At 41.6% G+C, this 26,433-nt stretch overlaps 3 protein-coding genes across 3 annotated transcripts in view; 1 reads left to right on the top strand and 2 right to left on the bottom strand.

The window, feature by feature from the left end:
- Nucleotides 1–9,181, bottom strand: part of efl1 (elongation factor like GTPase 1) — a 79,463-nt gene extending 70,282 nt beyond the window's left edge. Inside the window, exons 1-12 of the mRNA XM_065012220.1 lie at nt 9,118–9,181; nt 8,623–8,733; nt 8,423–8,490; nt 8,166–8,250; nt 7,928–8,061; nt 6,688–6,825; nt 6,201–6,439; nt 3,912–4,035; nt 2,208–2,287; nt 1,928–2,064; nt 1,659–1,781; nt 758–857 (exon numbers count right to left, since the gene is read on the bottom strand). Coding sequence (XP_064868292.1) covers nt 758–857; nt 1,659–1,781; nt 1,928–2,064; nt 2,208–2,287; nt 3,912–4,035; nt 6,201–6,439; nt 6,688–6,825; nt 7,928–8,061; nt 8,166–8,250; nt 8,423–8,490; nt 8,623–8,713 — 1,319 coding nt within the window. The 5' untranslated portion in view covers nt 8,714–8,733; nt 9,118–9,181. The remainder of the gene's footprint in view (nt 1–757; nt 858–1,658; nt 1,782–1,927; nt 2,065–2,207; nt 2,288–3,911; nt 4,036–6,200; nt 6,440–6,687; nt 6,826–7,927; nt 8,062–8,165; nt 8,251–8,422; nt 8,491–8,622; nt 8,734–9,117) is intronic.
- A 67-nt stretch (nt 9,182–9,248) lies between these two features.
- saxo2 (stabilizer of axonemal microtubules 2) lies at nt 9,249–22,028 on the top strand. The gene is made up of 8 exons (XM_065012219.1): nt 9,249–9,378; nt 11,135–11,314; nt 11,733–11,935; nt 12,196–12,557; nt 13,073–13,297; nt 17,911–18,030; nt 18,610–18,731; nt 19,151–22,028. The coding sequence occupies exons 1-8, from the start codon at nt 9,341–9,343 to the stop codon at nt 19,296–19,298; spliced, it is 1,398 nt and encodes a 465-aa protein (XP_064868291.1). The 5' UTR covers nt 9,249–9,340; the 3' UTR covers nt 19,299–22,028.
- Nucleotides 22,029–22,982: 954 nt separating this feature from the next.
- Nucleotides 22,983–26,433, bottom strand: part of adamtsl3 (ADAMTS-like 3) — a 249,692-nt gene continuing 246,241 nt past the window's right edge. Inside the window, 2 exon segments of the mRNA XM_065012218.1 lie at nt 22,983–23,379; nt 23,863–24,077. Coding sequence (XP_064868290.1) covers nt 23,261–23,379; nt 23,863–24,077 — 334 coding nt within the window. The 3' untranslated portion in view covers nt 22,983–23,260.

Below are 26,433 nucleotides of genomic sequence, written 5' to 3'. Positions count from 1 at the left end.
CTCTGCAAAATCAAATTCTGAAAGTAAGGCACCAATGTAAACTCAGATTTTTTGATATAAATATGAACTTTACCGAACAAAACATACATGTATTGTGTAACATGAAGTCCTATGAGTGTCATCTGATGAAGATCATCAAAGGTTAGTGATTAATTTGATCTATATTTCTGCTTTTTGTGAATCCTCTCTTTGGCTGGAAAAATGGCTATGTTATTCTGTGAATAGGCACTCACCTAACATAATCATTTGGTCTGCGTTCGTCGTAAAGCATTTTTGAAATCGGACACTGTGGCTGGATTTACAACAAGTGTATATTTAAAATGGTGTAAAATACATGTATGTTTGAGGAATTTTAATTATGGGATTTCTATTGTTTTGAATTTGGCGCCCTGCAGTTTCACTGGCTGTTGAAGAGGTGGGACGCTACCGTCTTACATACCCTAGAGAGGTTAGAGAGGTTAGAGGTTAACACTTTTCTGGTTACTACATGATTCCATATTTCATAGTTTTGATGTCTTCACTATTATTCTACAATGTAGAAAATAGTAAAAAAAAAAAAAAAACACTTCAATGAGTAGGTGTGTACAAACTTTTGACCAATAGTGTATATAAATAAACACACACACACACACACACACACACACACACACACACACACAATGAAACCCATAGACAAGAGTGCCATCTAGTGTCGTTCCTACAGTCACACTCACTTTCTGTACCTCTGCATGATGTCCAGGACCAAACACACACTTACCTCTGTTTGTTCTGAGGCAGGGCCTTGGCGTCCACCATAAACATCTTGGACACAAACACAATGACAGGGGCTGTGTCATCACTGGAACACTGCATGAAGGCTGGGAACACACAGGACAAGGTTACTGAGCATATAGTTAGAATTCAATAAGAGAACCAAGTACCACAGTATACAGAAACCACAGCATAAACTCTGTGTAAAATATAGGATTTAACAGCTTGACTCAAAGTAAATAATATTCCATTCTTGCTTAAATGTGCCTTTTAAATGGAGGAAAGTCTCTGTTCTCAGAGATACTGTATTACTCCTTACCCACCCAGATACTATAGAGGTTGTCATGAACATGTTCAAACATTGCCTCTCGTTTTAGCCCAAGCTCTAAAGGCACCTAGGACATGTTCAGTAGTGCACACCGTAACAAAAAAGCGTGTTTCTTATTGGACTAATTTAGGTAGAACCCTGCCCATTTTGGCCCATTTAGCTTCTGTTTGTTCCCAAGTGAAGACACCAAACAGCTTCCCTGGCAATTTATTGATATATGAATATCATTGAACAAGGTAGTCAAATCTGGAGGTATGGTGATCTGATCTAAAAGCAACACTGATCTCGTTAACATGAGGTGAGAGCTGGAAAGAGACCAGCCCTGCCAACTCTCCTCTCCATAGCCAGGCGGTCTGGGAAAGAAGAAAGCCTTGAACTGGGGCTGGGTGGAGGGAGGAAACGACTAGCAGGTCTGCTAAACTAACACCTTCACAGGATACAGAAATGCCTTTGTAAAAGCAGAATATGCCAGGTGGGCATTGGAAGAGCTCACACACATCATCTTCCCCCACACACTGAACCACCCACATACAGCAGACCAAGACAACTTTTCTGCAACTACAGTGTGTGTGTCTCTCACCGGTCTTCAGTTCCTGGGTCTGCAGGGGTAGTGAGTGGAACCTGCGTGCTCCCACACTCATCAGTCTCTCTATTCTCTCAGAGGTCATGTCCAACGGACTGGGCAGCTTATCACACACCATGACTGGGGCACAGGGTTAAGGAAGCGCGCACACACACACACACACACACACACACACACACACACACACACACACACACACACACACACACACACACACACACACACACACACACACACACACACACACACACAGAGAGGTAGGATACACAGCACAGCCTGTGAGACGGGGAGCCACTGGCTGCAGATGGCAGAGAGGAGGACTTTGGGGTCGGAGTGACGCGAGTCTCTGGTCATCACCTTAACACCTAGTGACATCATCATCTTCTCTATCTTCTCCTTGTCTCTGAGAGGAGAGAGAGCACACGTGCGTCATCATTCACATCTCAAAAGCATTCCATCTTCATACACACTTCAACATTTAACAAAGGTGCTGCAAGGAACCATAACAGCATAGAGATAGAGATCACATCTTCAGAGATCACTTACCGTCTGGTAACAACAGCGTCATATAAACTCCATATGTTGTCCAGGACAAGCTGAACAAACAGAGGCTTCTTTCCTTTGGCCTGGAGAGAGAATTACAGGAAGAGGAAGAAAGAGTGAGAAAATGGATCTTTCAGAAACAGTCAAACCATTGCTAGTTCTTATCTAGATGGAGAATCATTGATTGGATTTATGCACTATTTTCTTCACTATGGATGCATCACAAATAGCACCCTACCCTGTATATGGTGTACTGGCGTTAATAGCTGGCTGTTCCAACAAATAGGCTGCTGTGTGGGTTATGAAAGCTCTGAAGAGGCACACACTGTGCTGTGTTTCTCACCAAGTGCACTGAGTGAATGTACGCACACACACCAAAGTGCATAGGCGCACACAGTCATGTACGCACACACACACACACACCAGCGCATAGGTCAACCCGTCCAGCCTCTCAGCTCCAGTACTGTAAAACGACTCGCTTTCTAAAAGTGCTCCAATCCAAATACGACCCTGTGTCACCGAATGTAGAACAAGAGCTGAAATATATCATACGAAGTCAAACCTCCGTAGCACTCAAACCAAGCATTCTTTTCCCTATGGGCCCTGGACAAAGGTAGTGGACTATAGAGGGAATATGGTGCCTTCATCTCTCTGAGAGGGCTGCTACTGGCTACACTAAAAGCTCTATTATCCACTTTCTATGGACTGAAAATCCATGGGACAGACTGAAGGTTGGACTGTGTGTGTGGACGAGTCTACTCTGTTCTATAGTGGAGGAAACATTATATTGATCCGTCTAATGACTGATTAGATATTGGAACAGTCTGAGAATGTGATGGTCTGTGTGTAATGCATGTTCATTATGCTAGTCTCTCCCAGAGTCCCACTGCACGACCAAATGAACACAACAAATTACAAATGCTCAAAATAAAGGTCCCTACTGGATGTTAATAATGAACATAAGGACAATTCAAGGGCCAACACGTAACAAACAGCACTATAACTTAGGGATATTGTGCTGCCCTCTCCGTATTGTCTACTAGCTAGCGCTGAAGGCTAACGGCTAATGCAGCCAGAAGGGTCAGAAACTAGTGTGGTTCTGAGTGGGAGTCTGCAACAGAGTGGCTTTAGTAGTATAACGTGGAACCCATTAGCACCATACAGCTGCAACACTTAGTCCGTGGGCCTGTCCAAATACCCATACTTGTGTTTTAAATAGTACTCTGAAATGTTGAAAACTTAGTATGATTTTAATGCCAGGATGTCATACTCATTTCATCAAGAAGAATTCGCTGCACAGTATTGAGGAACAGAATGCTCCTTTCAGACCCACGTGTGTTTGACAACAGCTGATAATCAGATAAGATGACAAAAATGAACAAATGGCAGGGAGCAAACCAATTGTGCATCAGATGAAGCCTCAGTATGATGAGCCTAGTATGTTGACATTTGTTGCTTACTGCATACGTTTTTACTAAACATTACGTTCTTAATAGTATGTGGTATGATTAGCACACAGTATGAAGTTTTAGTAAGTAGAAGGCAGATTTTGGACACAGCCACTGTCCCAAATTCCCTATATAGTGCACTACTGTTGAGCACTGTGGGCCTTGGTCAAAAGTAGTGCACTATAAAGGGAATAAGGTGCTATTCGGGACGCAACTCTTAGCATTCATTACTGTGGTAGAACGTTAGCATTGGTCTTACGTGAGCTCCCTTCATGATCTTCTTGGCTTTAGAGTTGAGGTAGAAGTCTCCCCAGAGAGTCTTCAGGAACACCTCAGCCCTGATGCCCATCCTCTGGCTGTGGATCTGGGCAAACTGCTGGATACTACAAGAAAACACACAAAGCTGCTAACGCTGGAAAATACCAACGACAGAAAAGCTAAACACCACAGTGATTGATTGATATTTCCTCTCCATTATGCTTCAGCCTCTTTGTTCTAGATTGTAGTGACAATAGCCTGCACTGAACATTTGAAATCTATGCCTGTTTGTAATTCTCAGTGATGTGTTTTTGAGTTGTCAAAACAGAGCTTTTTAGACAAGAAATTAGCAATGCGTCACTTGAATGGGTGTCGGTCAACACCGCTTGTAAAACACTTGGCTTCCACTGAATAACAGTGACTTCATTGGTTATTTTCATAGATCCTAGAGCCACAGCTGCCCTCAAAACAAGGTATCTATGTCCTTGTGTACACAGCTGTATAAAAACAGACACACTAATGACTATAATGCATAGTCTAGTCTGTCTTCAGTAGTTACTATGTGACTGCTCTGTAGCATGGGGGAGAACATTAAACACCTTGCTAGCAGAGCACTGACCTGATTTGAGGGACATAGGAATGTGCAGGCTGGCTAGGCTGAAATATCATTACATTGGGTTTGAGATGTTTTGACTGTTATGTGAACAAGAGCTAAAGTCCTCTTCCTACTCAGCTGGTTATTTAGAATTCTACATCAATTGCAGTCATGCAGAATTATACCCTTTTCCTTCTCTGAAAGCTAAGGCAAAAGCGCCACCTAGTGGACATTTCAACAATAACCAAATACCTGACCAACTCTCAAGACATGTATTGATGGTTCCACATACAGTGCATTCGGAAAGTTTCAGACACATTGTTTGTTACGTTACAGCCTTATTCTAAAATTGATTTTAAAAAATTACAATTCTCATTAATCTACACATAATACCCCATAATGTCAAAGTGACAAGAGGTTTTTAGAAATGTGTGCAAATGCATAAAACAAATAAATGTACAACCAAAATACCTTATTTATATAAGTATTCAGACCCTTAACTATGAGACTCAAAATTAAGCTCAGATGCATCGTGTAGCCAATGGTCATCCTTGAGATGTTTCAACAACTTGATTGGAGTCCAGCTGTGGTAAATTAAATTGATTGGACATGATTTGGAAAGGCATACATATGTCTATATAAGGTCTCACAGTTGACAGTGCTTGTCAGAGACAAAAACCAAGCCATGTGGTCGAAGGAATTGTCCGTAGAGCGCCGAGACAGGATTGTGTCGAGGCACAGTTCTGGGGAAGGTCCCCAAGCATTGAAGGTCCCCAAGAACACAGTGGTTTCCATCATTCTTAAATGGAAGAAGTTTGGAACCACCAAGACTCTTCCTAGAGCTGGCCGCAGGCCAAACTGAGTAATTGAGGAAGAAAGGCCTTGGTCAGGGAATTGACCAAGAACCCAATGGTCACTCTGACATAGCTAGATTTCATGGAGATGGGAGAACCTTCCAGATGGACAACCATCTCTGCAGCACTCCACCAATCAGGCCTTTATGGTAGAGTGACCAGACGGAAGCCACTCCACAGTAAGAGGCACATGACAGCCAGCTTGGAGTTTGCCAAAAGGCACCTAAAAACTCTCAGACCATACGAAACAAGATTCTCTGATCTCTGATGTAACCAAGATTGAACTATTTGGCTTGAATGCCAAGCGTCATGTCTGGAGGAAACCTGGCACCATCCCTATGGTGAAACATGGTGGTGGCAGCATCATGCTGTTGGGATGTCATGATTAAGGGAAAGATGAATGGAGCAAAGTACAGAGAGATCATTGACGAAAACCTGCTCCAGGGTGCTCAGGACCTCAGACTGGGGTGAAGGTTCAACTTCCAACAGGACAACGCCCCTAATCACACAGCCATGACAATGCAGGAGTGGCTTTGGGACAAGTCTCAATGTCCTTGAGTGGCCCAGCTGCCAAATGTACTTCAACAAAGTATTGAGTAAAGGGTCTGAACACTTACGTAAATGCAATATTTTTTTGCAAAATAATGCCCTTCTGAACAGACCCAAGGCTACAGACCCCCAAGACCTTTAGAAGACCAGCTTCGTATTCAGTAGGAACCAAACATGCCCAAAAGGGGAGTGACTACCTCCTGAACATGTCCAATAAGAAATGCTGGTTTTTGTTTTCAGTTGCAAAACGTTTTGCTACGGTGTGCACTAATGCATATAACCCAGGACCCACCTGAAGCCCCATCCGTCTATGGCACTGGCGAAGACCACATTCCCCTGGTCTGGAGAGAAGTAGAGCAGGGAGTCATCCGAATCCTCTAGCCCGGCGCTCCAGTCGTACACCTGCTCTGACCCGGGACACTCAGCAGGCTCGATGTCCCCCTCCTCCTTATCTTCCTCCGCCCGCTCCTCTTTCACCGCGCGGTCCTCCAGCACTTTGGAGGTAAACAGAGAGCCTGTCACTGCGTTCACCTGTGAGGAGGGAAATACACTTCTGTTTAATACACTTGTTTAATACACTTCTGTATTAAGAATAATAAACGTTCCAGAACATGTCTCTGTTATAACCGATTCCTTAACCGAAAACAGTACATTCAATTCAGTTCGATTCAACTTACCCTCAGGGGCAATTCATTGCGTGCTACTTATAGGGCAGGTATACTGTTTCTGTCTTGTGTTTTTTGACTAATCACACTTGTCTTTAGAGGTCAGGGACTCACCTGTTCTAGAATCTTCTGCAGGTGTGTGTAGGCTTCCTGAGAGGTGAGCTTCAGCTCCATGATGAGCCGGTCAATCTTGTTGATCACCAGCACAGGCCTGATGTTCTCCAGCCATGCCTGACGCAGCACTGCTTGGGTCTACGGACAGATGGGCGGACACACACACACACACACAACACACAAACTGATACTCTGAGTAAATGACCAAGTGTCATGTCAACAAAGACAAAATGAAAATGCCACGAAGTTGAGAAAGTAGAGCGACAAATATATTTCATTTCACATTCCAAAACAATGACAGGGATTTTTCTGCAATTTAAATCCTTGCACAGGCCACCTAAGCCTTTTCGGGTCGCCTAAGTCCAAACAGCGTATATACATGTTTTATTATTAATTTTCGGGATGAAAACACACCTTGTGTAAACTGAACCATCTAAAGCCAGATATAAAGTATGTAGAGATCTTTTTTCAAATAATATAATCTTTGAGAACTAACAATCATGCAAATAAAAGCTAGACAGTAAGGGAGAAAATTCCCAAAACAATGAATTAGGCAGTCTTGAAAAACACAGCAAAATGCATAGACTTGCAGGAAATTAGCTTTAAAACTGCCACATTTTCTCTCAGCTCCATGGTAGAATATGTAGAATCTCAGGAAATGAATTCTAAAACTGACACATTTCTCTCAGCTCTAAGGCAAAATGAGTAGAATTGCTGGAAATTGGCTTTAAAACTGCAGAAAATACATTTCAGCTCTATCGAGAAATGTGTAGAATTTAAGGAAATTTGCAAAAAATGCAAAAAGTCAAAACTCAATGATAAAGTGTGTGTGAGCTTGGTGCCCCATTTCCATGAAACGATTTAATGAAACACTAATGCAGAACCAGTGAAGAACAGGTAGTTATTTAAATAACCTTTATTTAACCAGGCAAGTCAGTTAAGAACAAATTCTTATTTACAATGATGGCCTACTCCGGACGACACTGGGCCAATTGTGTACCGCCATATGGGACTTCTAATCACAGCTGGTTGTGATAGAGCCTGGAATTGAACCAGGGTCTGTAGTGATGCCTCTAGCACTGAGATGCAGAGCCTTACACCACTGAGCCACTCGGGAGCCCCAAGGCTATAACCTAAGTACATAAGTGTCCAAAATCCCACTCTATTCACTAAATAGTGCACTACTTTTGACCAGAGCCCTAGGGTGCCATTTGGGACACATTGCCTGCAATTGCCTTACCTGTGGACAAACTCCCTCCACAGCATCTACGATGACAATGGCCCCATCACATAGTCTGACGGCGGTGGACACCTCAGACGAGAAGTCCACATGGCCCGGAGAGTCAATCAAGTTTATCAGGTAGTCCTTCTCCCCTGAGACACACACACACAAGGGTCAATTAGACGGAGACAAGTAGTCCGCCTCACAACAGGTCTCAACGTATCCAAGTCAACATGTTCCTACTGTGTGATCTTACCAGAAGCATAGTGCAGTGAGATGGCGCTGGACTTCATCGTGATCCCTCGGATCTGCTCATCCTCCCGGCTGTCCAGGTACCTCAGCTAATACAGAAACAACATCACAACACAGATGTATACATGACCATTTCACAGATCAATGTGTAGATCAGGGACACACAACTAGATTAGTAAAAGGGCCAAATAATAAAGTCTGGCTACAGTAGTATGACAAGGATAATACCACTACAGATGATTGAGATCAAGTCATACTAACCTTTCCGGCTAAGCGACTTGATATAATGCCATTGCTGGCCACCAAGCTATCTGCCAGAGTTGTTTTGCCTACAAAAAAGATAGTGGTGGATATGAATGGAGTGTCACTACAAATGGTCATGCATGCAAACAACTGTCATCATGACCCTGTACAGTATTATCCCGTGCAACATTCTCAATAATCAAGTCAATGGAACCTACCATGGTCCACGTGTGCCAGAATGCACAGGTTCCTGACGTTGGCTGGATTCTTCTGTAGTGCTTTGATCTTATCCAAACTGGTGTGTCCCATGTTTGACTGCTTTGGACTAGCTAAGACATCAGGCGAGGAAACAAACTTTAGGAGATATCATCTAGTAATGTCACTATTACCTAGCTAGCTAGCTACTGCAATAAATACTGATCAGTGCCAGTGCACTCAACACAGCAAAGTTAGTTAGTAAGACAACAACACACCTCCATTCTGAATGACAGCAATACAAAAGGTGCTTGATATGTAGCTGCAACTTACAGTATTTTACAATATGCTGCACTCAGCTAAAAGAAACGTGGACAACAATGTTAGCGTTGTATGCTAAGTAGTATATTACTATATATATGATTCATAACCTAAAATAAATGATCATATCATATAAGAAATCTCAATATTATGCGACAAAAGTCACATAAAACAAAACGTGGACACAACTCACTCACGTTGTTTGCCCGGAACAATACGTAAAATGTTGACGCCGCTGTATAAATGACGTAGTACGTTACGTCGTTACTAGGAAGCTCAGCGGTTGCTGGGGTAACGTGCTGCTTCCATAGAAACAAAACTGCACAGTAGCGCGAGCTGTCCACTGAGGTATAAAAGAACGGCGCTTTCGGGCGGTGTTTGTGGGATTGCAGAAACACGCTAGCCTCCCCCCTCAAAGACATGAAACGGCTATGCATATGTGAGATCTGCAGCTGTGGGTAAGGAGGATGTATTGATTTAGTCTAGTAAAAAAAGTATGATTACATTCATGAGATTACCAGTGTTTCCACAAGTTTGTGTGTGAATAAATTATTTCCGTGCGCTAATTTAGGGTTGACTAACTGGTGAATTGACACGCCCAAGTAGTGCATGGAGTTGACATTACAATGGAAAATATTGTATTTATTATTGACTAACATTCATTATGAATCACTGTTGTAAAAACTCTATCCAATCCATTTGCCATTCCTTTCGCTACAAAACTAGAAATGCTGATATTCTTAGAACGACCCATATGGCATTGTAAATTGTCAGAAATTGACTGTCACAAGAATGAGTATTCAGCGGCAAAATAAATATACACTTTTGCCATTTTTCCAAGTTGTCCAATGTCTAGTCATGGGAAAAAAGTATTGCCCAGAAAAATATTGTTGCACTATGACCGACTGAATAAAACGTATCCTAGATAGGTGCGAACATAGCTACGATTAGCCTTTTTGCATAGTCTAGCTACATTTGTCATTTCACCAATACAAGGAGACGTGTCTGGCTTTATTTAGATCTGTAGGCCTACCATAACTCACAATGCTGTGTAGCTAGCTATGTCTCTATTATCACTTGCTCACAGACACTCCCTGTCATGAGTAAAGACAACGCCCTTTGGTTACACAGAAACTAGTGCATTTCTTATTGCCCTGAAACGATATCAGATATTCAAAATCCACAGCAATCATTGAAAATGTAGCCCATGATTTCTGACATTGGTATCCTATTGATTACAGTTGTCAGTTTATTCAAGTTCAGTTTATTTTCTTCTACTCTTTATTTGACCCCCAACTAACTATGTTAACACAATACTCCAATGTAGGGTATTATCATGTTTGGTTTATTATCATGTGATTGTTGCACAATGTTTTCATACGCCTTTCAAATAGGTCAGTGAATGCAATCCTGTTTTTCCTGATTCTGAGTCTGACCATGGGAATGAATTATGTTACTGTGCCTGTTAAGTCACCATAGATGCAATCATGTTTCCCTGATTCTGAGTCTGACCATGGGAAAGAATGATGTTACTGTGCCTGTTAAGTCACCATAGATGCAATCCTGTTTTTCCTGATTCTGAGTCTGACCATGGGAATGAATTATGTTACTGTGCCTGTTAAGTCACCATAGATGCAATCCTGTTTTTCCTGATTCTGAGTCTGACCATGGGAAAGAATGATGTTACTGTGTCTGTTAAGTCACCATAGATGCAATCATGTTTCCCTGATTCTGAGTCTGACCATGGGAATGAATTATGTTACTGTGCCTGTTAAGTCACCATAGATGCAATAGAAATGCATGTCTGATGCATCATATTGAGTTAAATGTCTGTTAATCTAAGATGAAATACAAATCTGGCATTCTTTTAAAGAATTCACACCAAGTTCAGTCAGTACACATTCATTGCATTGCATAACCAGGTAGATAATTGCTCACACCCAGCCTGCTGGTTTCCATTCTGCACTTAACTAAAGGAAGAGTTAAGATGACTAGTCTGTTATTTCATGCAGAGGATGCTCTTTCTGCATGTAGGGTGGCATGCTACGTAACTAGCCTAACTCGCTGCCAGTCACCATAATTGCATTGTAAATTAATACTACACTATTGGTATTGTGTTCATTAGTCCACTGTTAATGCACGTCAGCACATCTGTCAAGATTAAGATCCACCACGTTCAGTCAAATAACGTTTTGAACTTTGCCCTCTGTCTAGACGCCATCGCTGCCCCCACCGACCCACAGCTCTGTATGGAAAGCCCAATGTGACATGTGTCCTGACCGAGTACACAGAGAAGTACCCCGCCTATGGAAGATACAACCCGCCCCAGAGCCTGAAACCAAAGCCTGTTAACCACGGTGACCGGGGGAGAATGGATGGAACTACTACATTCAAGTAAACGCCTTAGTCATGGATCACACCTTAATGAAACACCAATCCCTTTCAAGTACACTACTTTTGGCCAAGAATGTCACATAGGGCAGGGGACAAAAGTAGTGTACAACCAAATGTAAGGGAATAGGGTGCTATTTGAGACTGTCAATCTTCTGCTATTCAACCACTCTCATTTAATGCAAAGTCCTTTGAGGTGCACACACACACACACACACACACACACACACACACACCCCTCATGCGGTTTTGAGGGGATTTTGGAAAATGTACCTTTAAGTGGTCTCTAAAAATTGACCCGATTCCATATTCCAAAGTCAACCTCTTATGTAGATATCACTAACTATATTAATTAGGAGTTATCCACAGAGGTCTCAATCCCAAATGAATGAAAGACTGGTTACTCTCTCGCTCTTCCTAGGACTGACTTTATTCCCTACGTGGTGACTCGACGCCCGGGGAAACAGCAGGCGGAGTACAAACCCAAACCTGGAGACATAGATCTGGGGACCACCTACAAACAGGACTACAGCCTTTATGAGGTCCAACCCTTCGCCCCTTCCAGACCCAGCGAGAGGGTACGCACAACAGGGCACAAAATGGATACAGTGCCTACATACAAAGGTGAGCTATTCTGAGTTGTTTGATGACATACCAGACATATTACACATGACACATTTCTACAAGGGATACCGCACAGTGATCCTTATTTTAGTATTATATAAGAAATATTGGCATTTAAAGTTAATACGTTGCAATTTCTATGGGATATTTTATACATCAAAATGACATCATAACAAATGCTCTCTATAAATAAACTATGGTTATAACCAAAACTAACACGTACAAATCTTTTAATGTTTCAACTCTTTTAATGTTTCAAGAGGATTTCCGACAGTGGGAGATGTGCAAGCGGGAGCTGAAGAAACCCGACCTGACCTACCACCCGCCAGACGCCAAGTTCCACGGCCACACCACCTTCCAGGACGACTTCCTCTCCCGAGGCCTTGCCCCCAGGGAGAGCTTCAAGCCCTCCAGTATCCCCAAAATGTCCGATACCCCCTTCGATGGGGTGACCAGTAACCAGCAGTGCTATGTGTCCCACCCTCTGGAGGCACGCTGGGTGAAGGATCCAGAGCCCTATAAACCCAGTAGCCAGCCCCTACAAGACCTCACCACCAACCGTAGAGACTACCAGGGCCTGCCAGGACAGCTGCCCCAGAGCTATAAGCCTAACCCTGGAAAGGTAACGCTGTGTTTAATGACATCTCACTAGTCACAGACTATGTAATCGAGCATCTGATCAAATTACACATGATTTTAGTTCTAGATTAACATCTCACTAACTCACTCCTCTTCACTTACCTTTTCTGGCCAGTGATAACGTCAACTGGTATTTGATCATTAGTAGACAGTGGCTGATGAAATATCTCTGGGTGGTAGCCTAGCGGTTAAGAGGTTGGGCCAGTAACCGAGCTGACTAGGTGAAATCTCTTGATGTGCCCTTGAGCAAGGCACTTACAAGAGCAATTAGAGTTAAGTTGCTCTGGATAAGAGCGTCTGCAAATGACTAAAATGTTTTTTTTTAAATCTCCTAATTGAAGTGCAGATTCAAGATAGACGTGTAGTTTTGTTTGAATGTGTTGTTATTTTCAATGTGATTATCTGGTGAGTTGATATATGTTACTGAGGTGAAACCAAAGTCAAATGTCCATCTGAGGGTGAACAATAAACCTCTATTCCACTCTACTCTGTTCCTAGGTGACGTCTGACGTTCCCTTTCAGAGCAGCACAGAGTTTAAGGAGCGTTTCCAGCAGTGGCCCGTGGCCCTGCCTCGGCTGCACAAGAGCCTGCAGTACGTCAGCCCCACAGAGCACATGGACATGAGCACCACGTCTGGTTCAGTCTACGTCCAACACAACATCCAGCCCTTCATCTCTGCCAAGCCCTTCAATCGGCCCACCAAGTCATCAGCTCCCTTCCAGGTGGGGATGAGACGATACAGGCATTCAGAAAGTATTCAGACCTCTTGACTTTTTCCACATTTAGTTAGGTTACAGCCTTATTCTAAAGTGGATTACATCTTTTTTTGCCCTCAATCTCCACACAATACAGCATTACGACAAATCAAAAACAGGTTTTTAGAAATTTTGGCAAATGTCAGGTTCGATGGGGAGAGTCGCTGCAAAGCTATGTTCAGGTCTCTCCATAGGTTCGATCAGGTTCAAATCCAGGCTCTGGCTGGGCCACTCAAGGATATTCATAGACTTGTCCTGAAGCCACTCCTGCGTTGTCTTGGCTATGTTCTTAGGGTCTTGTCCTGTTGGAAGGTGAACCTTCATCCCAGTCTGAGGTCCTGAGTGCTCTGGAGCAGGTTTTCATCAAGGATCTCTGTACTTTGCTCCATTTATCTTGCCCTCGATCCTGACTAGTCTTCCAGGGCCTGCCACTGAAAAACATCCCTACAGCATGATGCTGCCACCACCATGCTTCACCGTAGGGATGGTGCCAGGTTTCCACCAAATGTGACGCTTGGCATTCAGGCCAAAGCATTCAATCTTGGTTTCATCAGACCAGAGAATCTTGTTTCTCATGGTCTGAGAGTCCTTTAGGTGCCTTTTGGCAAACTCTAAGTGGGCTGCCTTTTACTGAGGAGTGGCATCCGTCTGGCAAATCTACCATAAAGGCGTGATTGGTGAAATGTCATTCTGTCAGAGTCATCTGAGGATGCACCTGAGCTCAATTTCAAGTCTCCTAGCAAATGGTCTGAATATTTACAGTGCATTTAAAAGTATTCAGACCCTTTGACTTTTTCCACATTTTGTTATATTACAGCCTTATTCTATTTAATCCATTTTAAAAACAAATCCTCATGAATCTACACATGATACCTCATAATGACAAAGCGAAAACAGGTATTTAGACATTTTTGCTAATTTATAAAAACAAGTAAAAATAACATTTTTCCATAAGTATTCAGACCTTTTGCTATGAGATTCAAAATTGAGCTCAGGTGCATCCTGTTTCCATTGATCATCTTTGAGATGTTCCTACAACTTGATTGGAGTCCACCTGTGGTAAATTCAATTGATTGGACATGATTTGGAAAGGCACACAGCTGTCTACATAAGGTCCCACAGTTGACAGTGCATGTCAGAGCAAAAACCAAGGCATGAGGTTGAAGGAATTGTCGGTAAAACTGCGAGACAGGATTGTGACGAGGCACAGATCTGGGGAAGGGTACCAAAAAATGTCTGCAGCATTGAAGGTCCCCAAGAACACAGTGGTCTCCATCATTAAATGGAAGAAGTTTGGAACCACTAAGAATCTTCCTAGACCTGGCCGCCCAGCCAAACTGAGCAATCGGATCAGAAGGGGCTTTGTCAGGGAGGTGTTATGTTTTAGATTTTTTTTTGCTACTACCTGTATAGATGGTCATTCTGACAGAGCTCAAGAGTTCCTCTGTGGAGATGGGAGAACCTTCCAGAAGGACAACCATCTCTACAGAACTCTACCAATCAGGCCTTTATGGTAGAGTGGACAGATTCTCTGCTGATAAAACCAAGATTTAACGCTTTGGCCTGAATGCCAAGCATCAAGTCTGGAGGAAACCTGGCACCATCCCAAGCATGGTGGTTGCAGCATCATGCAGTGGGGATGTTTTTCAACGGCAGGAACTGGGAGACTAGACAGGATTGAGGGAATGATTAACGGAGCAAAGTACAGGGAGATCCTTGATGAAAACCTGTTCCAGAGCGCTCAGGACCTCCGACTGGGGCCACGGTTCACCTTCCAACAGAACAATGACCCTAAGCACACAGCCAAGACAATGAAGGAGTGGCTTCGGGACAAGTCTTTGAATGTCTTTGCAGCGACGCTCCCCATCCAACCTGACAGAGCTTGAGAAGATCTGCAGAGAAGAATGGGAGAAACTCCCCATTTTATTTTATTCATTTATTTAACTAGACAAGTCAGTTAAGAACAAATTCTTATTTACAGTGACGGCCTACCGGGGAACAGTGGGTTAACTGCCTTGTTCAGGGGCAGAATGAACGATTTTTACCTTGTCAGCTCAGGGATTCGATCCAGCAACCTTACTGGCCTAACACTCTGACCACTAGGCTACCTGCCACCCCAAATACGTGTGCCGAGCTTGTAGCGTCATACACAAGAAGACTGTAAATTCAACAACGTACTGAGTAATTATGTAAATGCAATATAAATGCAAACTTTTTTTTTTTTTTACTTCTCCTTCCTTTGTCATGATGGGGTATTGTATGTAGATTGATGAGGAAAAACATGTATTTAATCAACTTTTGAACAAGGCTGTAACGTATATAGTTTTTTTAAAGTGACGGGGTCTGAATACTTTCCGAATGCACTGCACCTGTTAATATATTGCTGGGCTGATATATCGTTTAACGGTTATGTTGTTGTACTTATATGTATTGCCATACTGATATCGTGTCTTACTGATATGGATGTTCTGATGTAATATTATAGTTATGTTGTTGTACGATGTCTTACTGATATGGATGTTCTGATGTAATATTATAGTTATGTTGTTGTACTTATATGTATTGCCATACTGATATCGTGTCTTACTGATATGGATGTTCTGATGTAATATTATAGTTATGTTGTTGTACTTATATGTATTGCCATACTGATATCGTGTCTTACTGATATGGATGTTCTGATGTAATATTATAGTTATGTTGTTGTACTTATATGTATTGCCATACTGATATCGTGTCTTACTGATATGGATGTTCTGATGTAATATTATAGTTATGTTGTTGTACTTATATGTATTGCCATACTGATATCGTGTCTTACTGATATGGATGTTCTGATGTAATATTATAGTTATGTTGTTGTACTTATATGTATTGCCATACTGATATCGTGTCTTACTGATATGGATGTTCTGATGTAATATTATAGTTATGATTGTTGTACTTATATGTATGTTGTTGTACCATACTGATATCGTGTCTTACTGATATGGATGTTCTGATGTAATATTATAGTATGTTGTTGTACTTATATGTATTGCCATACTGATATCGTGTCTTACTGATATGGATGTTCTGATGTAATATTATAGTTATGTTGTTGTACTTATATGTATTGCCATACTGATATCGTGTCTTACTGATATGGATGTTCTGATGTAATATTATAGTTATGTTGTTGTACTTATATGATATTGCCATACTGATATATTATAGTTATGTTGTTGTACTTATATGTATTGCCATACTGATATCTGATATGGATGTTCTGATGTAATATTATAGTTATGTTGTTGTACTTATATGTATTGCCATACTGATATCGTGTCTTACTGATATGGATGTTCTGATGTAATATTATAGTTATGTTGTTGTACTTATATGTATTGCCATACTGATATCGTGTCTTACTGATATGGATGTTCTGATGTAATATTATAGTTATGTTGTTGTACTTATATGTATTGCCATACTGATATCGTGTCTTACTGATATGGATGTTCTGATGTAATATTATAGTTATGTTGTTGTACTTATATGTATTGCCATACTGATATCGTGTCTTACTGATATGGATGTTCTGATGTAATATTATAGTTATGTTGTTGTACTTATATGTATTGCCATACTGATATGATATGGATGTTCTGATGTAATATTATAGTCTTACTGATATGGATGTTCTGATGTAATATTATAGTTATGTTGTTGTACTTATATGTATTGCCATACTGATATCGTGTCTTACTGATATGGATGTTCTGATGTAATATTATAGTTATGTTGTTGTACTTATATGTATTGCCATACTGATATCGTGTCTTACTGATATGGATGTTCTGATGTAATATTATAGTTATGTTGTTGTACTTATATGTATTGCCATACTGATATCGTGTCTTACTGATATGGATGTTCTGATGTAATATTATAGTTATGTTGTTGTACTTATATGTATTGCCATACTGATATCGTGTCTTACTGATATGGATGTTCTGATGTAATATTATAGTTATGTTGTTGTACTTATATGTATTGATATCCTTACTGATATGGATGTTCTGATGTAATATTATAGTTATGTTGTTGTACTTATATGTATTGCCATACTGATATCGTTACTGATATGGATGTTCTGGTAATATTATAGTTATGTTGTTGTACTTATATGTATTGCCATACTGATATCGTGTCTTACTGATATGGATGTTCTGATGTAATATTATAGTTATGTTGTTGTACTTATATGTATTGCCATACTGATATCGTGTCTTACTGATATGGATGTTCTGATGTAATATTATAGTTATGTTGTTGTACTTATATGTATTGCCATACTGATATCGTGTCTTACTGATATGGATGTTCTGATGTAATATTATAGTTATGTTGTTCACTAAAGTGTTTGCTGTTAAATTCTTGGGAGATTATTTCAACAGCACATAAATATGATAGAATATATGTTTTATTACGTTCAAAACGGTGCGTTCTCATTTTGTCCTGTAACCGGGTCAGTTGGGATTTTTTGGGGTACGTTTATTGTAGCATCAAAATGAACGTTCCCACCCCACTACCTCCAGGTCTGCACCACCATGAGGGATGACTACCAGCCTTGGGAGGTCAAGAGACAGGCCATGATCAAGAAGCCTGAAGAGATGCAGAGAGCCACCGGAAGGATGGACCACCTCACCACTTTCAAGGCAATTCAAGACTCTTCTGTTTCCATTGGCATGCCAGGGCAATTCTCAAATCACACCCTGCCTATAGAAAGATACTTTTGGGAGGAGCACAGGATCAGATACATTGTAGCACCTATGGAGCTGTTTTAGGGGCTAAGTGCCCTGCGGAAGGACACAACAATAGGAGATATTATAGTACCTACCATCTGAAATCACTGGCCAGCTCTCAGTACTGCCTCCATGGAGTGCACTAGTTTTGGCCAGATATGGGTGGGTTTAGGGTGTTCTTTGAGACACTGCTCAATTATCTACACATATACACTCTTAGAAAAAAGTGTTTCAAGTTTGTTCTTCGGCAGTCCCCGTAGGAGTACCCTTTTTTTGGTTCCCGGTAGAACACTTGGGTTACAACCAAAAAGGGTTCTTCAAAGGGTTATCCTATGGGTTATCCTATGGGCGTAGCCAAATAACCCCTTTAGGTTCTAAATAGCACCTTTTCTAAGAGTGTAGCAGAGCCCCTGTCTCTCTTTGGCTCTAGGCCACATTCTTAGAAGCCATTATTTGAAAATCTATTCTATTTGATTGTATTCTCTTATCCAGGCCCATTTTACACCCCACGAACTGCAGCCCAATGTGAGCTTCAAGCCAGCTCACGCCCCCTTGAGGGCTGATGCCCCATTGGAGAGCGGCACCGTGTACAGCACAGAGTTCACCCCCAAGAGGTAACACACACACACACAGTTACCCAGCAGAGATGCACACACACGCTGAGCATTTCGCTGCACTGTTTATACCTGCTGTAAACTGTGTACGTGATGAGTAACGTTTGATTTGACACACACACAAAGTTAACCTACAAGCATTTAGTCTGGAGTCCCCTGGAATCAGCCGTTACATCCCAGGAGGGACATCAAACAAAAGTCAAGCTGTTTTACTACCTGAATGAAATGAATGACTGATGTAAAACTGAATCACTTTTATAACCTCATGCTTAATAAGTGCTAGTGTTGTGAATTTGTGGATGATTATGATGTGCTGAACTTGCAGCAAGATTATTTTCCACGAGCGAACAATAAAGGTATTGCATTTTCTGGTATTTTATCGTATATCATTCAGGTAATGGTATGATTTTGTGTTGTAGGATCAGCGTTTGTCCAGCTAGCTACGACTCCCTGCCGGGCTTCGTGTTTGAGGACAGCGACGACAGGGGACACAGGTTCTACAGGAAGTTGCCATCTAAGGACCTGAACAAGATGGCCGCCGGCATGGCGGTGGCTGTGGTGTCATAACGTTTGACCATGATATTTGGTGACCAATGCTTTTAATCTTAAAAAGAGCGTGTGAAGGCAAAACTACTTTTGTTTGGTCTGTTATGTTTTCATTTTATTTTCCTACTACCTGTATAGTAAGTATCAATGATGTGATAATCAAATGGAACCAACAATTATGAACAAGTCAAACAGGCCATTATAAAATAAACTTCCCTGTATTCTGGTTGATGGTTTCGATTGAATAGTTGGCTAATCTTTGTTTTACAAATTTGCGAATCATTAGTAATTAAAACAAGCACTTCATTTCTTAATGAATTATCCTTGTGTGTCCATGTGCCAAATTCTGCATCAAGTCACCAGTCACACATTTATTGAAATTCAAACAATGCAGAACTTTCAGGGTTATTTTCATAGTGCGAAAGACCGGAAACTTCATTATAATCTTGCAGTGTGATTTCATTTGAAGGGAGCAATAAAACATTTTTTAACTAGAGTTTAGAAAAAAAGCTTTAGAAAAATAGTGGCCTCTTTCTAATGCACATTATTGGAAAAAAGTTTCATATAAAATCACACTGACAGATTGAGTCTCATGGTCTCCCTCTGTGTGTTTATAATGAGTATTACCAAACAAAATATCAGGTGATCAAACTGTCTTTATTATCTTAGTATGTTGTCTTTCTAGAGCATTTCAAAGTTTTGTTCCATAAACATGCTCCTTCAGTCCAGTTAGGATTCTACAAACGGTATCCATGTCAACACCCAATGTTATGGTAACGTTATCCATATGTTGTCCTAAATATCAGTAGCATTGATTATTGTCAGTATGCATTTGTTTGAGTGAGTGGCACTTGATAATGTGTCTGCAAAACACATGACATGTCTCTACAAATCATTGGTGATTGTAGGTAAATGCATGAGAATGAAACCAGAAGGGAAAGGTATTAAACACCTGTGATCCAACAACAGCAAGTGCTTATTAATATACTGTATGGTTTCTATCCAGTCTTTTTAAACAGGCGCTAAGACAACTAAATAAGGTAAGAAAATAAAGTCCCACAAAAAATCTACATACTCTCAATGTACAATATTGCACTTAAAACACAGTATTTACAAGACATTTTACAATGCAGCACATTGGTTGGATAACCAAAACAATACTAAAAAGGAACAGACCCCATTATTCAAACAGAGAAATATGACAGTCATGTTTTCTCTCGGGGCCCATCCTAAATGCCACCGTATTCCCTACATAGTGCACTACTTTTGACCAGTACTGCAGTATGTAGGACAGTGGTGGTGGGCGGGGCCCGGAACATCATTATAGAAATTTGTACAATGCAAATGGACCACAAGCAAGCAGAAAAATAGATTGAATTGGAAAATAACAATAAGTTCATACCTTGATTACATTGAGACACAATCACATATGTCTCTCTTGTTATTAGTGGGAATAGATTTGGGCCCGCCGTCCACCTGTTTCCGACCCCTGATGTAGGGAATATGATTAGGTGCCATTGGGAACACAACCCACACCTCTCTCGGTCACTGCAGGGCCTATTTATTCCAAACAGTGATCATTTCTGTGGACAATTATTATCTCACATAATACATACTACTGTATGCACTGTACTCTGATGAATATGTTTCAAATGTATGTACACATTGAATGTTAACTGTTCTGCTAAATGACTTAAATGTAAATGTAAATGTTATGGCAAATATGCAATATCCAATAAATCATTTTGAAACCGCTTTTCCTCCTACTGTCTGTCTAGTAGGTTCTAATGCAAATGATTTGGTTCAGATGGTTGTTTTCTTATGTCAATGACGTTCCACTACAATCTGACATCCCTTTGCCTTCACACATGTCAATGGTCTTATAGGAGTCTGCATCACACATCCAGACCAGTTCCTATTGTATACTGTATGTACATGTACAGTCAGTGGTGTAAAAATACTTTGAAGTACTACTTAAGTATTTTTTTTCTGTGTATCGGTGCTTTACATGAACTTCACAACATTCCTAAAGAAAATAATGTACTTTTTACTCCATACCATTTCCTTGACATCTAAAAGTACTTGTTACATTTTGAATGCTTAGCGGGACAGGAAAATGTTACAATACACGCACTTATCAAGACAACATCCCTGGTCATCCCTACTGGCTCTGATTTGGCAGACTCACTAAACACAAATGTGTAGTTTGTAAATAATGTTTGTGTGTTTTTAAATAAAAAAATAAGAAAATGGTGTCGTCTGTTTTGCTTAATATAAGGAACTTGAAATGATTTATACTTTTGATACCTAAGTATATTTAAAACCAAATACTTTTATACTTTTACTCAAGTAGTATTTTACTGGATGACTTTGTTTTACTTGAGTCATTTTCTATTAAGGTATCTTTACTTTTATTCAAGTATGACAATTCGGTACTTTCCCCACCACTGTGTACAGTATATTCATACATTCATACATGCACTTGTTATAAATTAAAAAATAAACACAGGATACCCATAAACCACTGCTTCTATTGGTGTTTTGTTGCTAGAGCATTCTTTCTTTCTGTTCGTCCATTCAGTGCACATTACCGTGGAAAACGTGTCATTGGGAAAATAGCTAGTATTGGTAAAGTGTTACATTTCTAAGGCCATAAGTCCAGATTTGAGGCTTGCATCAAATTACATTGGTTGGGCCACCTGAAAAATTCCTCCACTCCATATCTGTGCACGCTTGTCTTCACCAAAGGGTCTCCGGCAAAAATCCCCTGTGTATCTTTCTCAGTCTAATCAAGCCATTGGGGCATCATTATTGGGAGGAATATCCATTTAGGTTGTGCTGAAAAAGTGAGAAAGATTTCCTCAATGTTGTGGTGGTAGTGTCTTTAAAGCAGACTCCAAACAGTCTCAGGCTATGACCAGTCTACTATGTTACATGGTCCCTCCCTCCCTCAATCCAAGCCTCCATCCATCCTTCCTTCGATCTATTCCTCCATCCATCCCTCCCTCAATCTATCCCTCCATCCATCTCTCCCTCCCTCAATCCAAGCCTCCATCCAGCCCTCCCTCAATCTATCCCTCCCCCAGCCCTCCCTCAATCTATCCCTCCCCCTCAATCTATCCCTCCCTCCCTCCCTCAATCCATCCCTCCCTACATCCCTCCCTCCCTCAAGCTAATCCTCCATCCATCCCTCTCTCAATCTGTCCCTCTATCCATCCATCCCTCCCTTGATCTATCCCTCCATCCATCCCTCCATACATACATCCCTCCCTCCCTCAATCCAAGCCTTCATCCCTCCCTCAATCTATCCCTCCATCCATCCATCCATCCCTTCCTCAACCCATCCCTCTATCCATCCATCCCTCCCTTGATCTATCCCTCCATCCATCCCTCCATACATACATCCCTCCCTCCCTCAATCCAAGCCTTCATCCCTCCCTCAATCCATCCCTCCATCCATCCATCCCTGCCTCAATCTATCCCTCCATACATCTATCCCTCCATCCATCCCTCAATCTATCCCTCCATCCATCCACCCCCCTTCATCTATCCCCCATCCATCCATCCATCCCTCCCTTAAGCTATCCCTCCATCCATCCATCCATCCCTCCCTTCCCCAATCTATCCCTCCATCCATCCCTCCCTTCCCCAATCTATCCCTCCATCCATCCATCCATCCATCCCTCCCTCCCTCAATCCATCCATCCATCCTTCCTTCCATCCATCCATCTCTCCCTCCCTGCCTCAATCCATCCCTCCTTCGTCCATCCCTCCTTCAATCTATCCCTCCATCCATCCATCCATCCATCCATCCTTGGCTTCCAAGAGTTATGTTGTCCACACTGTGTCTCAACGCTCAGGGGTTTCCTCTAGGTACAGATCTAGGATCAGCTTCCCCTCCCCATTCCCAGCCTTAACCACTAGTGGAGGAAATGCAAAACTAACCCAAGACCAGCATCTAGGGGCAACTTCCTCCTAGAACACTAGGTGGAGCCATCCTCCTGTAAACAGGACTCACAACACCTCTGCTTGTACATGTGGATGGAGCAAAGCTTTAACCTCTTCACCACGGCACAGTAGTGGGTGGTGTCTTTACATTCACCTACACAGAGACACAGAGACAGAGGGATAAAATAACATCCATTCTCCCCACAGAAGAACATGGTTATGTCCCAAATGGCACCCTTTTTCCTTTATAGTGCACTACTTTGACCAGGGCTCTTATAGGACTCTGGTAAACAGTAGTACTATATAGGGAATAGAATGCCACTTGGAACGCATGCCACATTTCCATTAAAAAGTAGCAGAAAGCTAAGGAGTATGGCTTAACGTCAAATTCGGGCTAAAATTCAACATCAGTGTAAATGTCCATATAGATTTGGGTCTGGACTGTTAAAAAGCCGTTTAACAGTTTAAAAAGAGGGTTTGTGTGATTTTACTTGTGCAAAGTCACCGTTTTTGTAAAAGGTGTTTTTTTAGTCAAACTTATGCCAAGCCACTCCAATGACATATTCCCCAGCTTCAGAAGCCAGAGGAAAGGCAGTGAGGGTAATATGGTAACATGGTAAAAACACTACACACTCACTTCCACAGGTGGTGGCGTTACAGTGCTGCCAGGTGGCTGGGCGTCTGTGCCAGGTGCAGTGTTGGTCTGCCAGGGTTCTGCCACTCCTGAGGTGGGCACAGTCCACCCTGCGAGACTGAAATCCGCTGCCACAGGCTGCCGTACACGCTCGCCACGGCCCCACGCGCCAGTGCACGTCACACAGCTCCGATGAACAGTTACGCACTGACACGGGCCTGAGGGAGACAAAGAGAGATAGAGGGAAGGATTTGATTTGATTAAGATCCCCTTTAGCCGGAACCAATGGAGACAGAGAGTCTTACTGGAATCTGACACATAACAAAAAATACATTACAGACAAAATACTTTACAATTTATATACATACATGTGTGTGTGTGTGTGTTTGTTCAGTTCCACATACATGTCAGTATATACACACAACCAGTAGGTCACATGTCAGTACATACACACAACCAGTAGGTCAAATGTCAGTACATACACACAACCAGTAGGTCACATGTCAGTACATACACACAACCAGTAGGTCACATGTCAGTACATACACACAACCAGTAGGTCTCATGTCAGTACATACACACAACCAGTAGGTCACATGTCAGTACATACACACAACCAGTAGGTCACATGTCAGTACATACACACAACCAGTAGGTCACATGTCAGTACATACACACAACCAGTAGGTCTCATGTCAGTACATACACACAACCAGTAGGTCTCATGTCAGTACATACACACAACCAGTAGGTCTCATGTCAGTACATACACACAACCAGTAGGTCACATGTCAGTACATACACACAACCAGTAGGTCACATGTCAGTACATACACACAACCAGTAGGTCACATGTCAGTACATACACACAACCAGTAGGTCACATGTCAGTACATACACACAACCAGTAGGTCACATGTCAGTACATACACACAACCAGTAGGTCACATGTCAGTACATACACACAACCAGTAGGTCACATGTCAGTACATACACACAACCAGTAGGTCACATGTCAGTACATACACACAACCAGTAGGTCACATGTCAGTACATACACACAACCAGTAGGTCACATGTCAGTACATACACACAACCAGTAGGTCTCATGTCAGTACATACACACAACCAGTAGGTCTCATGTCAGTACATACACACAACCAGTAGGTCACATGTCAGTACATACACACAACCAGTAGGTCACATGTCAGTACATACACACAACCAGTAGGTCACATGTCAGTACATACACACAACCAGTAGGTCACATGTCAGTATATACACACAACCAGTAGGTCACATGTCAGTACATACACACAACCAGTAGGTCACATGTCAGTACATACACACAACCAGTAGGTCACATGTCAGTACATACACACAACCAGTAGGTCACATGTCAGTACATACACACAACCAGTAGGTCACATGTCAATACATACACACAACCAGTAGGTCACATGTCAGTACATACACACAACCAGTAGGTCACATGTCAGTACATACACACAACCAGTAGGTCACATGTCAGTACATACACACAACCAGTAGGTCACATGTCAATACATACACACAACCAGTAGGTCACATGTCAATACATACACACAACCAGTAGGTCACATGTCAGTACATACACACAACCAGTAGGTCACATGTCAATACATACACACAACCAGTAGGTCACATGTCAGTACATACACACAACCAGTAGGTCACATGTCAGTACATACACACAACCAGTAGGTCACATGTCAGTACATACACACAACCAGTAGGTCACATGTCAATACATACACACAACCAGTAGGTCACATGTCAGTACATACACACAACCAGTAGGTCACATGTCAGTACATACACACAACCAGTAGGTCTCATGTCAGTACATACACACAACCAGTAGGTCACATGTCAATACATACACACAACCAGTAGGTCACATGTCAATACATACACACAACCAGTAGGTCACATGTCAGTACATACACACAACCAGTAGGTCACATGTCAATACATACACACAACCAGTAGGTCACATGAGGGAGAGGTGTTGTGCCCTGAGGTGTTGCTTTATTAGTTTAAAAAAAACTAGGTTTTCTGTTCACTCGCACTATATAAGATGGAAGGGAGTTCCGTAAACTCATGGTTCTGTATAATACTGTATATAAGATGGAAGGGAGTCCCATGCACTCATGGTTCTGTATAATACTGTATATAAGATGGAAGGGAGTCCCATGCACTCATGGATCTGTATAATACTGTATATAAGATGGAAGGGAGTCCCATGCACTCATGGATCTGTATAATACTGTATATAAGATGGAAGGGAGTCCCATGCACTCATGGTTCTGTATAATACTGTATATAAGATGGAAGGGAGTCCCATGCACTCATGGTTCTGTATAATACTGTATATAAGATGGAAGGGAGTCCCATGCACTCATGGTTCTGTATAATACTATATATAAGATGGAAGGGAGTTCTGTAAACTCATGGTTCTGTATAATACTGTATATAAGATGGAAGGGAGTCCCATGCACTCATGGTTCTGTATAATACTGTATATAAGATGGA

Source organism: Oncorhynchus nerka, linkage group LG27 (genome assembly GCF_034236695.1).
Source record: "Oncorhynchus nerka isolate Pitt River linkage group LG27, Oner_Uvic_2.0, whole genome shotgun sequence".
Taxonomy (NCBI): domain Eukaryota; kingdom Metazoa; phylum Chordata; class Actinopteri; order Salmoniformes; family Salmonidae; genus Oncorhynchus; species Oncorhynchus nerka.
Note: the sequence above shows the minus strand (reverse complement) of the source record. Positions and strands in the feature narration are given on the sequence as shown.